Below are 16,001 nucleotides of genomic sequence, written 5' to 3'. Positions count from 1 at the left end.
ATAATATGAAATTGAAAATGAAATAATGTTACAACTCCAAAGCCAAGCTCATACGTTGCTGGCTGCTGACTAAAGTGAAGGATGTTTACAGACCGACGGAGTGCACATACCTGTGAGCTCGGGTCCTTGCTCCTCTGGGCTGACAGAAAGGCTACAGCCATGAAGTACTCTGGCCATTCCAGGTAGTCTTCCCTCTTCCTGGTTGTGTTGCTACAGACAAACACACAAAAATGGAGAAGATGTAAACATTTTGTGACTCGAGAAAAATCAAATCTTTAAACTATTTATTTTGCTTTCAACTAACTACAATCACAGCTCATTTCTGAGCCAGCTCTTTATTTACAAACCTATGCAGGTTCATATGTTTGAATTATACTGAACAAACTGTCTCTCTTTAGAATAGCTTTAAGAATTTGCCTACATTAACATTACATGCTGTTGCTTTTATGGTCCTCTTAATGCATGCACACGGGCCCTTGCCTTTCTTTCCTTATAAAAGGTGCTAAAATTAAATAAAATTAAAACTTCTTTAGGAATTTGTCCACCTGCAAGTCTGTGGAGGGAGCTTGTTGTTAATTAAATAGCCAATCAAAACCAGTGTTCACTGAATAACATCGCAACAACCAGGTGCACTCACGTTTCTATATAACAGTATAAGTAGACCTACTTTAGGTAGAAGAGGTGACATCACAGTCAATGCATTCACTGGAGGGAGGTAATACCACAGTGACTGACAGTAGATGGGAGGAGAAAAGTGAGGTCACATTGTCCACTAGTTAATCAACTGTGGATGGTGTCATTCTCGTGTACGGATTTTAAAAAATGAAAGCATAAATTCTATGGGTGACCAAATATTCTCAGATGGCCAGCTCAATTAAAGTCTACTTGTGAGAGGCACTGACGGTACCTATCGTATGAACAAATTCACTTCTATGGAAGCCTATTGCAGCCACTTGTCAAATAAAATATTATGGCACAATTCCCAGAGGGACAGGAGAGATACGACATCCCCAACCTGCGAAAAATATCATTTGTAGTATATCCTTGTAAACAAAACTAGCCGTGTTTGCACTAGCAATATAGTTTTCCTCAGTGGGCAGAGTGACACAGTATTTGTTAGCACAGTTACAGCCCTACGTTTGGTGGCAAAACCAGGAATCCATGCAGTTGTGCCCTCTTAAGTCGATATGAGATTTTCACCCCTGTAGGTTTGTCAGATGAGTTGAAAAGATTACCTGCTCCCATCTCATATGTACTTTACAGTGCACATTGTGATCATACAAAAGAACACGTTTGCTTGCTATACACCACTGCTACAACTCCATCCTAGGCAAAATACTGAACAAGAAAAGCTGTGACTATGTCAAAGGTTGAAACTGTCGTAAGTATGACTACACTTCAAAATGCATTGGACTGAACAGAGGAAGAAATCCGTCGTCTTTCCTCCGTAGATCACATCATATCGCATCGATCAGCTGGCACACCATGGATACAAGCTACCTAGCACAGATACTGACAGTCCCACCTTTTAACATTAAGTTTGCATTTGATCGTGATCAAAAATGAATAAAGATGATGACAACAACAACTCTGTTTGACTACAGAATGAGCACTGCGGTGCATCTGTGTGCATAATGTGATGCGCAGATCTAACTGTGCTGATTGGGCAGGACAGGTCATAAAAACATTCTGAATGGCAGACTAGATGTGACCCACCCAGACAAAAACATGTATTATTATTCATCTTCAATGAAGAATACATGCAAAGGACTACAGAAGCAGAAACATGAAGAGAGACGATGCACCTGTTCATGCTCAAGACAGAGCATAGTTTAACTTCATTGATTATTGAAGTCTCTCGGCAGGATCGGACAATCTAATGTTAGTTTTTTTCTATTTCTTCACAGCCTAAACACATACAGTAAAGCAGCAAATTTCCTGATAAATGCTGAGCTCGGTCACTGCTGTTTCCCCTGGAGAGTATCCTCTGTACTACCTTGTTTATAACTACAGCTTTTAGTTTTGCTGCTTAAGTGTGCCACAGTTTACCGCCATGATATTACTATGTCCATGGAAACATTTAAATAATTGACAGCAGCTATTCTAATCATTAAAGCAGAGTCTATGTGCGTTGTGAACCCACTTGTGTTGGCGCATCGAAATATGTTAATACGCGGCCCTCTATATAGCAGGTAAAACGCTGCGACATTGACTGCAGTTCAGGGCCCCCATCTTATTACATCTTAAACTTTCTGCTGCCTCAAGATGTGCCAGCAATGCCCCTGATCATATCTCATTAAGTCTGCTTGTCTAAAACTAGCAACAACACTTGCAGATGTTTTGAACAAGGGTTAACATCTTCTCGTCAGCACAGCTGAACAGCTCTGCACGCTCAACTCGAAACAAGTCACTAAAAAGGTACAGCACAGCAACAGGAGCAGTGACGACGTTAAGGACCTGAGGCAACAAACTATTAACCTACATTCCTTTGGAACAGGAAATGTTCATCCAGACTTTGTACACGGAGTCGACATGCTCGACTGCTCTGACATTTTAAGTGGTAAAAAATTTATGACAAAATGTACAGTGATCAGCAGCAGCCTACCTTGCACTGTTTGTCGTCACCCACTCCAAAAAGGTTCCCTCTGATAAATATGGAAGCCCATTTCTGCCAGTTGAAGGAAGTGACAAGATGAAAACTAAGGTTGATGAATAAATATTCCCCTGATAATCATAACTAAGAGAGAAAATGTCAATATCAAACTCATTTTATAGTAAAAGACAACCCTGATCTGGCAAAAGATACAGAAGTATCCACTGCCATACCGCCAGACTACAGAGCAGCTACATCCCTTAGGCTGTGAGACTCCCCAATCCATCATCCATCCTCCAATTTCTAAAAAAGATGTAGCATAAAGGACTCATACATAGTTTACTTTTTTTAATCCATAATTATAAAATGACAATACATTTAACTTGACAGAAAGTGGAGAGAAGGAGCCCATTAAAAAGAGGAAATGTTTCGAAGGAAAATGCCTAAAGGCTGTAAAAATAAGGTTAGATAAGAGATGTTTCATGACGAAGGCACATGGTTGATGTTTAAAAATGTAAAAAATAAATAAATAAATAAATAAATAAATAAATAAATAATTATAGGAGGTCCGCCCTCAACATCACTCCACAACTACATTTACCGAGATATAGAAGTTGTCTGTGCTATGGAAAGCAGGCGATACATATGGCTGTCAATATGGGAAAAACGAAGACCTACTACTTTCTGTCAGGTGGAAGCATGGATTAAAGCAAAAAAAAATAAAAAATCTTTTGACCAAAATGTTTTTTCAAGCTGTAGCCAAGTCACAATCCCAATGTATAATTTGTGAAACATGTTACAGGGCACGTTACTTGACACATGCTAAAAAAATAAGATAAGATTTACAGCCTCACCCCACACCGTGTTCTCTAATGCAGACATCAAGTTTAAATATTTGACCAACAGTGTTTTACAGAAGGATGATCTGAACAGCTGTAATATTCACACTTAATGTTTTTTGTCTTTTCCATGTAATTTTCAATCTACGAAATACAAACTGTGCCTTTTTTTGCCAAGCTTCTCTCAAGTTTTACTGTTTCAAAGAATCAACCATCTACAGAAATTTTCAGTAAGCTATTTTTCTACTTCTTCTCATCATTTTCATTTATCATTATGATTATTATGATTATTATTCTTATTCTTTGTATTATTATTATCATCATTATTATCATTATTTCTTTATCACTATTATTGTTATTATAAAAATAACAGTAATAACAACAACAAAAACAACAATATTGTTTAAAGTGAGCCTCTTATCGTTTAACAGAAAAATACATCATACAAACAGCAACTTTTGCAGCCTTGTCAGTCTGATAGCGAGTTATTACCTTTCTGTCATCACTAACTTTCTGTTAATAATCAAAGAAGCTCTGAGGCTTTACATTTGTTCTATATGTTATAATACAAGATTTCAGCATTGAGCTACAATCAGGCTACATTCATGATTTTGTACAGTCAAACTAACCAGTAACTTCTTACTGATCATCATAATAAAGTTTCAGGGCGTTCCTGTAACCATGGTAACTCACGGTGCCAGAGGGGAGGGAGTGACGCTGAATGAAGCCGTTTACACAGATACACTCCACACAAAGTCCATACTATAGTTGTTATTTCACACAAGTAGCACACAACAGGAGACTCTCCGTGTCAGACGAGTTCTCACGTGTTGACTAAACTCAAAAACTAATTGATAAGGTAGCAGCGCGACGAGTCCCTGATAGCTAAGCAGCTAAACCTTAGCGTCGCTCTGTGTTTAGATCCCGCCCTATGTGGGTCACTATACTGTCATTGGTCAGGCGCGCACACGCTGCTACGATACCATTTGCTGTAGAGTGTGACGATCTGTCAATAAAAATCAGCCACCACTTGTTCTCCTCCGATCTACATTGATCTCATAAGTGATCTCTGTGAAGTTTGACTGACGGAAATCCGTCGTAGCGACGGAGAACTTTAATCCATGTGGAAGAATCAGCTACCACAGCATCAATCACTCAACAAGTAACAACTTGTTAAATTAAAGTTTAAGCCAGACAAAGGCATGAAGGGACTGAATACACGATTTCATGATAAATGTAACAGAGACGGAACTAAAAGTGGTACACTGCTTCACTAACTAAACTAAGCTACTGAACGGATACAAGTAAAAGAAAAAAAAAAACAGCACGTAGACGGTCATACAACCTGAGCTCTGTCTCCTCGCCAATCAGACATTTCATATCGAGTGTAGCTCAAAGGCTCAAACTAGTTACCTGTCCAGATGAGCGGGCTTCGGCTGCTCAGGTTCTGCCATAGTCTTCCAAATATTGTGCGCTGGATGTGAAAGTCAGTCACGTCAGTAACCTCGACACGCCACACTGAGTGTGCAGCTCATCAACGAGAAGAAATCAGGAAGCATATCTCCCGCCCTCTTTCTTCTTCGTTCTTTTATATTGAGAGTTAGCAAACAACAAATTGGCGCACTATCGCCGCCAACTGGCATGGAGTGTGACAACAATTAATGCTGGCTCACTGGCTCCATTCACTCCAATGTTAATCGGGAAGAGGATTTTCTTAACTGCACCCTTTTTCAACTCGCTCGTGTTACCATACCAGGCTCTTAGCCTCCAGTTATGGGCCCCTGAACATACAGGTAACTATGGGCATATAGAGGGTACCAGCTGGTTTCAATGTGTGAGGAGCACCAGGGTCGATCTTAACGAGTTTGTTCATGTCTTCTTCCATATTTCATTAACACACCTTCCTGCCGTCTCTCCTGAACCATATGGTTAAAAAGTATATCCATATAGATTTAATGGTTTGTTGTAACCTGCTGTGATGCCAGATGGGAGGATTTGCTGAAGCGGACATTATAAAGAGACTGCGTCGTGTATTAAAGCTGGAATCAGGGGATTTTCATGCACAATGTGAGATTTGATCGAGCCCACATTTTCTAATAGTAACACTATTAAACATAATAACAGCAGATCAATCAGCTACGTTTGTGACGGTGATTGCTTATCAAACCAAAGAAGATTGTCAACTTATTCTTGCGTTTCTCAGCTCGTTAGTTGTGTTCTTTTAGTGCTCTGGTTTTCCTGCAAAGCCAAACAACTCGACATTGCTTCAAGTTGCCAGTTTCTCAAATAATATCTTTCACGTTACTGGAAAATATCCTGTGGTGTAACCTGTACAGGTGTCGAAATGCAGCGGTTCCTCCTGACATGAAAATCAGTCATAGAATGTGCAGAAAATATAACCAGGAAAACTTTATCCTCGCGACTGGGCTGACAAATGTGTCTGACATTTTTTAATTTACTTCTACCTTAATAACAAGTCGCAAATTTACAGTTACGACTGTGATTAATTTTGCGTCCAGTGGCCAACAGTTTGGTAAATTGACACGCTGGTACAACCCTGAAGTTATTAGTACACTTAGTATAACCCTTGTTGTGGCGGCACCTTTAATGTCTGAGACATTTCTTGTCCCCCCTTACAGTGAGGTGAAATATTCGCCCTTGTTATATGATTACAAAATCATAGTTATAATAGTACGTATGTTGAAATTGGCCTTTGTGTCCAGTTGATGACCTCTAGATTAAATCTTTACACCTGTCCAGCTAGTTTTTGTCCTTCTTTTTATGTCAAGTGCATCATTTTATGTTTCCGCGGCCAACATTCACTACATTATTCCCCTTTAATGCACTGTATATTGTTTTAATGTAATTATTTGTTGAGTGTGTGTGTGTGTGTGTGTGTGTGTGTGTTTTGTGCACTCTCTACCATCGCTGCTGTGTGTTTTTACTGCTGCCTGTTTTAATACGTGAACATTAAAATGCCTTGTGAGCGCTGAACACAATGTTGGTCTGCTACAAGATGGGGACTATAAAACACAGAAACACACACACACACACACACACACACACACACACGCACGCATGCATACACACACATACACACAGACACTTCGTGATGAATCAGTCTCTTAAATACCCTACTGTTGTGTGTTTGTTTTATAAGACTGGAGGCTTTTGTGTGTGTGTGTGTGTGTGTGTGTGTGTGTGTGTGTGTGTGTGTGTGTGTGTGTGTGCAGTAGTTGGCTTGTCCTTCCACTCTAATGTTTACAGCTCTGCTCTAATCACTGTGGATTATGTTAATAATACTATTAGGCTCATACACAACAAATGTAACACACACACACACACACTCACACACACACACACACACACACACTCTCACTGTTCGTTCGGTCTCCGCTGCAAACATCAGCACTCATTATTTCAATCAATTGCTCGAGAATCAAACAAAAAACACCTTTTCAGACCCGATGAGACTCTTGTGATCGATCATCTGTGCACAGATCAGTTCAACACCTGGAGCTGCAGCTCACCTTTGGTCCCAGTTTGCCCACTAGAGGGAGCCGGAGGGCCAGAGTCCATTCAAAACATGGACTGTGGATTGTGATGTGTGCATATGATGTAGCTGGTAGGAAATGTGCTTGTTATAGTACACACTGTAGACCACATAAGAGTTAGACTGGACTCAGTTGAACAGTTGAAAGTCCCTCAAGTGCAGAGTCTGAATGGATGAGACTCCCAGTCCAGACAGACAGAGCTGCGGTGGAGCCATGTTACAGGGTTACAGCCTGATAAGGTTTACACAGAGTCCGAGTGTAATGACGGGACATTATAGCTGGCTGATGGCATGCACAAGTGCTACTGTAACAGAGAAGAGGAGGAGGAGATTGTAGGATAAGAGCTGGGCGGAGTGAAAGGAAGCGTCTGGATGTGGATTTCTGTGAATTTTCCCCATTAATCCTTATGGGGAAATATACAACTTTTATTCTGTTTTAGTAAAATCACCTTGATGTGAAAAAAATCAACTAAGATAAGTGGCACTTCCTTGATGTTGCTGGTTAGGCTAAGGCTCAAAAACCTCTGAGAAACTTGAGCTGAGAAAGTGGGTTGTTGAATTCTATTTTTTTTTTTTTTTTAAGTTGAGTGAGGAAAATAGGTTTAAAAAGATTTTTCCTTCGGAATGTTGTTTTTCAAATGCAGTTTAAAGGTTTTGATGTCTTAGAATGTTGCTGACGTGATGACATCATTTATGACATAATTCGTGATGGAATGTTGCCGGGCGTCCAGCAACATTCTAAAAGATCAAAGCTCGTTGAGGCTATGACCTCACAGATCAAGCGGCGTGTGAGTATACAGGAGCTTTACATTTCACTAACATCCATTTTCTCAGGTACTTCGTCACTGAGAGACACACACAGAGACATGATGAGCCAAAGTACCACCCGAGCTGGTTCCTGCCAAGGCGAACACAGCTGGGAGGACGACCTCTCACAGCACTATAGTGACTCGGATCAAGAAAGTGATACACAGAGCCTGAGTTCAGAAATCAAGGAGTTACTGAACTCAAGGCAAATGTCACTTACAGAGAAGCTTGATTTAATAATGGGATCCTTGAAAGGCATAGAGGCGCTTGAGGAGGTACAAAGTGAGTCCTCGGAAGACCTCCGGGAAAACAACCAGGTGCCCTGCCAAGCTAGCACCAGCCGGGGTCAAACCCGCCAGAAGGAGACCCTCTCACAACAATATAGTGACTCGGATCAAGAAAGTGATACACAGAGACTGGTTTCAGAAATGAAGGAGTCATTGAAATTGAAGAGAATGTCTTTCAAAAGAGATTTAGAGGCGGTGATAGAATCCTTTGACAATCAGGATTGGCTTAAGGACATAGAGAGTGAGTCCTCGGAAGACCTCCGGGAAAACAACCAGGTGCCCTGCCAAGCTAGCACCAGCCGGGGCCAAACCTGCCAGGAGGAGACCCTCTCACAACGGTATAGTGACTCAGACCAAGAAAGTGATACACAGAGCGCAGGTTCAGAACACAATGAGTCACTGAACTCAAGGAGAATGCCATCTGCAGAGGAGCTAAACATGCTGATGCAATACTTGTATGGTATAGATGGGTTAAATGGCATAGGAACTGAGTTCTGGCAAGACCTCCCGGAAAACATCCAGGTGCCCTGCCAAGCTAGCACCAGCCACGGCCAAACCTGCCAGGAGGAGACCCTCTCACTAAAATATAGTGAATCACAACAATATAGTGACTCGGATCAAGAAAGTGATACACAGAGACTGGTTTCAGAAATGAAGGAGTCATTGAAATTGAAGAGAATGTCTTTCGAAAGAGATTTAGAGGCGGCGATAGAATCCTTTGACAATCAGGATTGGCTTAAGGACATAGAGAGAGAGTCCTGGGACGACCTCTGGGAAAACAACCAGGTGCCCTGCCAAGCTAGCACCAGCAAGGGCCAAACCTGCCAGGAAGAGACCCTATCACTACAATACAGTGACTCGGACCAGTCATTGAACTTCTCTTTGACAGAGCAAATAGAAGTGCTGAGACAATCCTTCAACGATCTGGAGGCTGAAAAGGACAGATATAAGGAGTCCTGGAAAGAAGAGAGAGGGTCCCATCTCCAACAAATAACCCTGTTGTCCCAAAAAAGTCACGAGCTTGAAGTGGAGCTCAAGAAGATGATTGAATGTGTAACCACGCTGCCAACCACAGTTAGTTGTTTTAGGGGACAAAATAAGAAGGACTTAGTGGAAATTAATAACATGCAAGACATATGCCAGGAGCTGAATACCATCCTTAGATCAAATATCCAGATCAAGGTGGACATCGAGAAACAAATCGGGCACTTGCAGAAGCTTCTGAATTGTCGCAACGAAATCCAGGCTTGGGAGTCAGACAAGGACATCGTGCTCAGACGGTTAGAAGAGAAGAAATCTCTCTCTAAGGTGCCTTCAGGCCTAGAAGAAGAGAAGGCAGTTAGAATGTCGGAGATCGAACAAATAAGGCTTGAAATTTCTGAAGAGGAAAAAAGGCATGTTGCAGCAGAGTGTCAACCAAAGCCTCCAGCACCAAGGCTACCACTGTGGAAAAGATTCACTCGGTGGTTCAGAAAGAAAATGAACATGGACGTCTAATGCTTTGACGTGCCAGTGGATCATTTCTTCTGACTGAGTGGTCTGAGTGGAGTGACCATGTTCTCCAGGCCACTCCGGCAGTAGGACACTTGGCCATCCATGGAGGGGGGACATGTCTTTGAACTGACTGACAGTTTTCTCTGGGATTCTGTATGGGTTTTCTCCGGGCTGCTCCGGTTTTCCCACAAGTATTTCACTTGGAAAAAAAAAATATATATGAATCTGGAGATTTAAACAGTTGGGCAGTAGGACACCTGGCCGTCCATGGAGGGGGGATGTCTCTTTGAACTGACTGACGATTTTCTTTGGGTTTCTGTACGGGCTTTCTCCGGGCCGCTCCGGTTCTCCCACTAGCATTCGTCTGCTAGAAAAAAAGTATGCAGAATTAAACCCACTTGATAATGCAGTCAAGTCAAGTGCAGACAGTTGGACAGCCAACTGTCATATGTTAATTTCAATGAATTCCTCACAGTAGTTAACAATGATTTTTGTATTTTTTTTTTAGACAGTAATCATATTTTTGTTATACTTCTGTAACGTTTTTCAGGGAATAATTAACTGTATTCCCTGAAAAATGTTATTTATTATCTATTTTATTTATTCATGTTTTTGTACTAAATTTGATGTTATTAAACGTTACCGTCATGTTCCACTGTTCCACATCCACGATCTCTTTCTTTGTTTGTGGATGTTTGTTGGTTCTGGGATCTGACACTGCAATGAGGGTGGAAGGTCGTTGGTTTCATTCCCCTGGTCTGCATGCCGAAGTGTCCTCGGGCAAGGTTCTGAACCTCAGAACTGCTCCTGATGTGCTGGTCGGCACCTTGCATGGCAGCCACCGACATCAACGCATGAATGTTTGCATGAATTACTGTACTGTACTGTCTGCTGAATATATAAATAAAATGTAAACACAACTCTGACTGAGTCTTGTAGATGTGCATCATTATGGCGTGTTCTGTGTTTGTACTGGATGAAGATCATGTCAGAAAAGGACGATTCACAAAGGGAACTTTCATAGCTGCTGTGCGTACACCGTCGTACTTTTCTGTGTCCACAAGATACCAATGTTTGGTTCATCCTGACGGGATTCGAGGTGGAGGTCATTTTGTAACGTTTGGGATCGTACAACCAGTCGGCCGACATTCCAGGCGGGAGAGTTGGGAGTCAAAAATAAATTCCCCTTATAAAAGGACGTTAAAAGCCCTGATTTTTCATTCGCACCATCCAAGAATACATAACTATACCAGAATAGAAGACCCAGAGCGTAATCACATTTGCTACAGAGCCCCTGAAACCCCCGAACAAGACACATAACATCCAGCAACTTCCTACAAATTCTCCTTTCTCTTTGTTTTTTTCTTCACCGTTGAGCTCAGACAGCCTCCTCAGTGAGTGTGAGGACTCTTCGACTTCGACACACACACTTAAACACACACACTCCTGAAGAAAGAAAAAAAAAACACGTGGAACAGGTGTCTGCGCACACAAACAGTGACTTTTACCAGAATGTTTGCACTGAAAGGTTGGCAATCGATCAAGCAGGGCGTGACTGACACACACACACACACACACACACACACACACAGTATTTTTACAAGGTTAATTTGAGGAAATGGCAGAAGGTTGTAGACTGACTAATGAGAGAACTGAGTCACTCACATACCGGGTTATGAGGCCACACACACACACACACACACACTGCTCCTTTAAGATGACAGCATCTTCAAGATTTTTCAGTCTGTGCTGTTGAAAACTTCTTAAAAAACATCAACGTACCACATCGAATCTTCCAAAAAGAAAATGATATGGGTGTTGCATTTTAAACACCTCTTTCCTTTCGCCTCCACTTCATCCTCCCTCGGTGTAGGTGTGTGCAGGTATGTGTTTTGACTGTGTGTGTGTGTGTGTGTTCATTTACACTGCACACATTCCTCCTCACTAACCAGATCCCCGGTCCAGACCGCCAGAGAGGCCCACCTCGCTACCTGGCGTGTCCCAGGAGAGGTGCTCTGACTGGGGCAAGGGGAGAAGGGGGACTGATGGGGTTTGGGTCGGGGTTCTGGAGGGGGGTCCGGGTCAGCCTGGAGCTTCCCACTCAGCAGAAAGAGGACTAGAGGAGAGGAAGGTGAAGAGGAGGGCAGGGTTGGTGAAGTAGAGGGGAAGACAAGAAATCCATGAGTGCTAATAAACTGGAACTAAACAGGAATAAACTGACGGATGAATTTCTGCTGTCGGGACACTTTACCTGAGATCCACATACCTTTCCTGCTTTCTCATTCGTTCTGATCTTTCCTCTCATAATCTCAAACGATAGAGATTAGCCAGACTATTGTCTTTAGATTTCATGTTGCTTAAAGGATCGTTAGCAATGACGAGTGCATGGTCACTCATCCAGCATCACTTCTTGTGTGGTAGTATGAAGTGTGAGAACGGTCTGAGTTGGAATCAGGAGCAAAGTCGCCAGGAAGAAACGTTGGCAGGGAATATTTCTACAAATATAAGCTGTCGTCGGCATATTCGTATCATGCTGGGATAGTGGTGGAGCTAGAGAAGGATGACACACCAATTGCCACAGTTTGCGACATCTTTGGACGAGGGATCGCGGCATTTTTACATTTGTAAACGTGACACCAGCTGTAATTATGTCGACAAAATCTGGTATTTTTGACGGAGAGTCAGACCATATCCAGCAAAACAGGTAATTTAAACTAAAACACCAAAGCGCCTTTGGTCGTGAAAAAGACAATCGAAGCTAAACAAATTTAAAGTTGCAACACAAAGAAACGTGAAGTTTTACCTGATCTGTTGTTTTGCAGAAATGTTCTTGCTACATTAATTCCGGTGAGTGATGAGTCGTCCAGTCGACATTCCCTCATGAGATCAGGGTTTACAATAGATTGATTTGTTTTTAAGTTACGTGAGTTTCAGGTATTTATTTTAACCCAACTCGTGATCTTCTCCTAAAATCTATCCCAGTGGCCAAACCCTAATGAAAAAGTCACTGTGTGACGATGTTACAACAGTCCAAACGTCCTCATATGTCATAAAATGTGACATATTTGTCAGGAAACTTTACTTTGAAAGTCTTACTAGACGTTGCATGTAATGTATTATTGCTACCATCACTGCTGATCACTTCAGGAGGAGGTAAAGTCACACGGTTTGAGGCTTGAGGCCACTTGTATTTGTATTTTAAAGTTTAGAGTGAGAATATGTTGCTTTGTTTACATTTAAATTTAACAGGATGAACCTTTAAAGACAGAATAAGACTGTAATGATCCCTGTGGGGACATGATCTTATCAAACACATACTTACAAAAGAGAAAAAAAAGGAATGAACATGAACATTAGCAGGAAAAAGCCTTCCGACACAATCGAGAGAGACACAAACTGAATGCATGGAGCTGTAGAAGATGAAAACCAGGAAGTTAATGACTAATAGATGTAGCAGATGTAAAGAGCGCAAACCACAAAGAATAATAAAAGCATCCAGACAACAAATGAAGGGGTCGGAGTTTGGAAATGGAATGAAGTGAAAGAAGGGAAGCCAAAGCCAGGAAACGGAGTAAAAGAAGAATGGAAATGGAGGAGAGTCCAATCCAGTCTACAGATTGTTGCTTCTCATGCCGGGTATCTCAAACAGTTTCTCAAATGTTTTCTGTTGTGAGAACAGTCCATGAAATAGTGAGCATGGGTGAAAATACCCAGGTTTTTTTGTTTGTTTGTTTGTTTGTCTTTTTTGTTTTTTTTCAAAACAGTCCATGAAATGTATGAGTGTATATATGCTGTTCAGGCACAGTCACTGAAATGTGTGATGTTCAGTATTCATGTAAGGAATCTGTCTTTGCTGTTTCAGGTCCACATGTCAGGGGCTGCAAATGTCTGATGGGCGATGATGGTGATCTGATACTGTAACAAACTGGTCCCCTCAGTGAATTGTAGGTGAATACTGTAATTTCCCCTCTGGCCAGATGGTGGGGGTGTCAGCATGCTGTCCTCCAAAGCAACCTCACCTGGAAAAGCAGTTCCGCTTGATTTCGGGTGCTCCTGTGGACCAGCATGTGCGAGTCACCTGTCAAGCAAGATTCTACCATCTGTCCTTTTTTATGGCTCAGGCACTTCCTAGATTTGGAGGTCCTTGCTTACCTGGCGTATTATTTTGCAGATACAGTCTTCTCAGTGGTTGCAGATCTTGCCTGTTCCACCACTAGGAGTCGTGTTCCTGACAAGGACGCGATCACCCTCTTTCAACACAGAGCTCCTAACTTTGTCGTCATAACATGTTTTGCTTCTCTCTGCTGATTTTTTTCGCATTCGCTCTGGTGATTTCATACTCTTCCTGCATTCCATTTTTCAACTTGTATTGCTGCTGGCCTGCGGTTCCAGTCTCTGGTGTTAGTCGAAAGAGTAAATCAGCAGGAAGCCATGGGGCTCTCCCAAACAGGAGACGGGTGAAAACCCTGTGACATCACTCCTTGTGCAGTTGTATGAAAAGATTTTGGCTTGTTTAACCCTCATATTGTCTTCCTATTTACTACGCACCTTTTGTCCTCTTGAGCCAAATTGACCCGGTCTGTTATGACTGCTTATAAAGCATGAAGTTTAAAATGATCACCACATTTTTTAGTTTCACCTTTTTAATGAACATATATCTTACATATCTAACATATATTTTATACTTATTTGTGTAATTTATGGTATGATATACCTGAGTAAAAAAGTTTAGTCAGGGCATTGTTTTGAAACCATTCACATTTTTTTAATGGCAGCAAATGGTCACACCTGTTGTCCTTGCGGATTTTTAACCAACTATTTCTATATTTTAAACTTGTTTTAAACCTCTTATTCTTTTTATTGTGCTTAATTTAGTAACAATAAACCATCTAAATGAAAGTATACCATGTTTCTGAATAAAATAAGCAGACATTATTAGATATTTTAGATAACCACTGACTGGTAAATGTCACACATTAACAGGATATCCCGAGGTCAAAATTGACCGATGCAATTGTATTTATAAATCAGAGGGAACAAACAAATATGATTTGCAAAGCACAACATTCATTTCAAAACTTCACCCAAACTATTTTCAACTTCTTTAAAAAAAAAAAAAAACAACAGACAAAATGTGTGTGCATGTGTGTGCATGCGTGCAACTTCATAAAATCAAAAACAGAAAAAAAAACCAGTCTGTTTTCACTTGCTTGAGTGTCAGGTTATGATGCTATGGGTTTTGCAAATATGCGCATCATATTTTTGACACCTGGTGCTGATTTTGTTGTCACTCGTGCAGAATCAGCACGCTTTCCTTTTGGGTGATGGGTGAGGGGGAGCAGCTGCAAAGGTCGATGCATCCTGCTGGACTTCCATGATCAAGCTGGCAGCGGCTGGCCTGCAGGGAAGTGCCTGGCATCGTCTCATGAGATGTTCTCTTCCAAGTCCCTAAAGGAACAGCCTCCATCTATGGCAGTTCCCCTGGTCCACAGGTTTGCCTGGTGTTAATCTGCATGTTCCAGACGTAGCTGGTCTGGGCATCGCACACTACCCAGATTTTGATGCCGTACTTGTCAGGTTTACTTGGCATATATTGCTTGAATCCAAATCGACCTCTGAATGGGACCAGGTGCTCGTCCACTATCACAGACAACAGCATACCTTGTTGGCCCTCAGGGGCTCCTCTCCCTCTCTGCTCATATGAAGATTTACAATGAAAAATCAATCTATGTCAAAACGTTTTGTAGGTCAACACCTTGGTCTCTAGAAAGCTGATGCACAATACATTTTCTAAAAGCTTATGTCCTCTAAACGTGATTAAACATGTACGATGCATGGACATGTCCCATCAGACTGACGTGAAACAGAAATGTCGCTATTCTGGTGGCTATTTATATCATAAACAATAGCCCAGTAGCACTAACCTGTTGAGGCATCATTGCCAGCCTGGACAGGGATCTTGCTCACATTTTTTCTAAAAGATGGAGAATCCACTGTTGAAAGTAGCAGCATATCTTTGACAACATACTCTGCCACCAGCCCCCTCTCTTCTCAAGGTTCAAGCATCGCAGAAAGGGAGAATGTTTTTGCTGCTTAGTTTTTTTCTCCGCTCTCAGCCTCAGTTTGCTTTCTTTTTGTTACTAGCTTAATGTTAGTGTGGCACCGCTCTAGATGTTCTGTTAAATTACTTGTGCCATTTCGGGATGTAGAGAGATCTTTTGGTTTCGCACACGAAGTGCACTTAATTATAATGTTCTTCACATCATTGTCTCTGACGAACTGAAAATAATGGACGTACTGTATGTCCATCTTGTGAATATAGAGTATGACTTGTCAGCTGCTGCAGTCATCTTCTCCTCAGTCAATAGTTCTCTAACACTAACAGGAAGTAAACATTTGTGCAGATTTGTTTCTCTTCTGCTAATCTC

General features: G+C 41.5%; 2 protein-coding genes across 5 annotated transcripts in view; both read right to left on the bottom strand.

Moving 5' to 3' along the window:
* Nucleotides 1-5,048, bottom strand: part of LOC119020632 (deoxycytidylate deaminase-like) — a 16,207-nt gene extending 11,159 nt beyond the window's left edge. Inside the window, exons 1-3 of one of the 4 annotated variants that reach the window (XM_037100131.1) lie at nucleotides 4,846-5,048; nucleotides 2,606-2,668; nucleotides 111-210 (exon numbers count right to left, since the gene is read on the bottom strand). In XM_037100131.1, the coding sequence (XP_036956026.1) occupies nucleotides 111-210; nucleotides 2,606-2,668; nucleotides 4,846-4,886 (204 nt within the window). In that variant the 5' untranslated portion in view covers nucleotides 4,887-5,048. Of the gene's footprint in view, nucleotides 1-110; nucleotides 211-2,605; nucleotides 2,669-2,826; nucleotides 2,895-3,924; nucleotides 3,951-4,845 lie in introns of those variants that run through there. The other 3 variants (XM_037100139.1, XM_037100124.1, XM_037100146.1) reach the window with 3 other exon arrangements.
* LOC119020660 (deoxycytidylate deaminase-like) overlaps nucleotides 1-16,001 on the bottom strand; it is a 42,331-nt gene that overhangs the window by 11,161 nt on the left and 15,169 nt on the right. The gene's annotated exons all lie outside the window — the stretch shown is intronic.

This window comes from Acanthopagrus latus, chromosome 1, assembly GCF_904848185.1.
Source record: "Acanthopagrus latus isolate v.2019 chromosome 1, fAcaLat1.1, whole genome shotgun sequence".
NCBI classification, from domain to species: Eukaryota; Metazoa; Chordata; class Actinopteri; order Spariformes; family Sparidae; genus Acanthopagrus; species Acanthopagrus latus.
The sequence above is the reverse complement of the archived record's forward strand: the minus strand, read 5'-3'. Positions and strand labels throughout refer to the sequence as shown.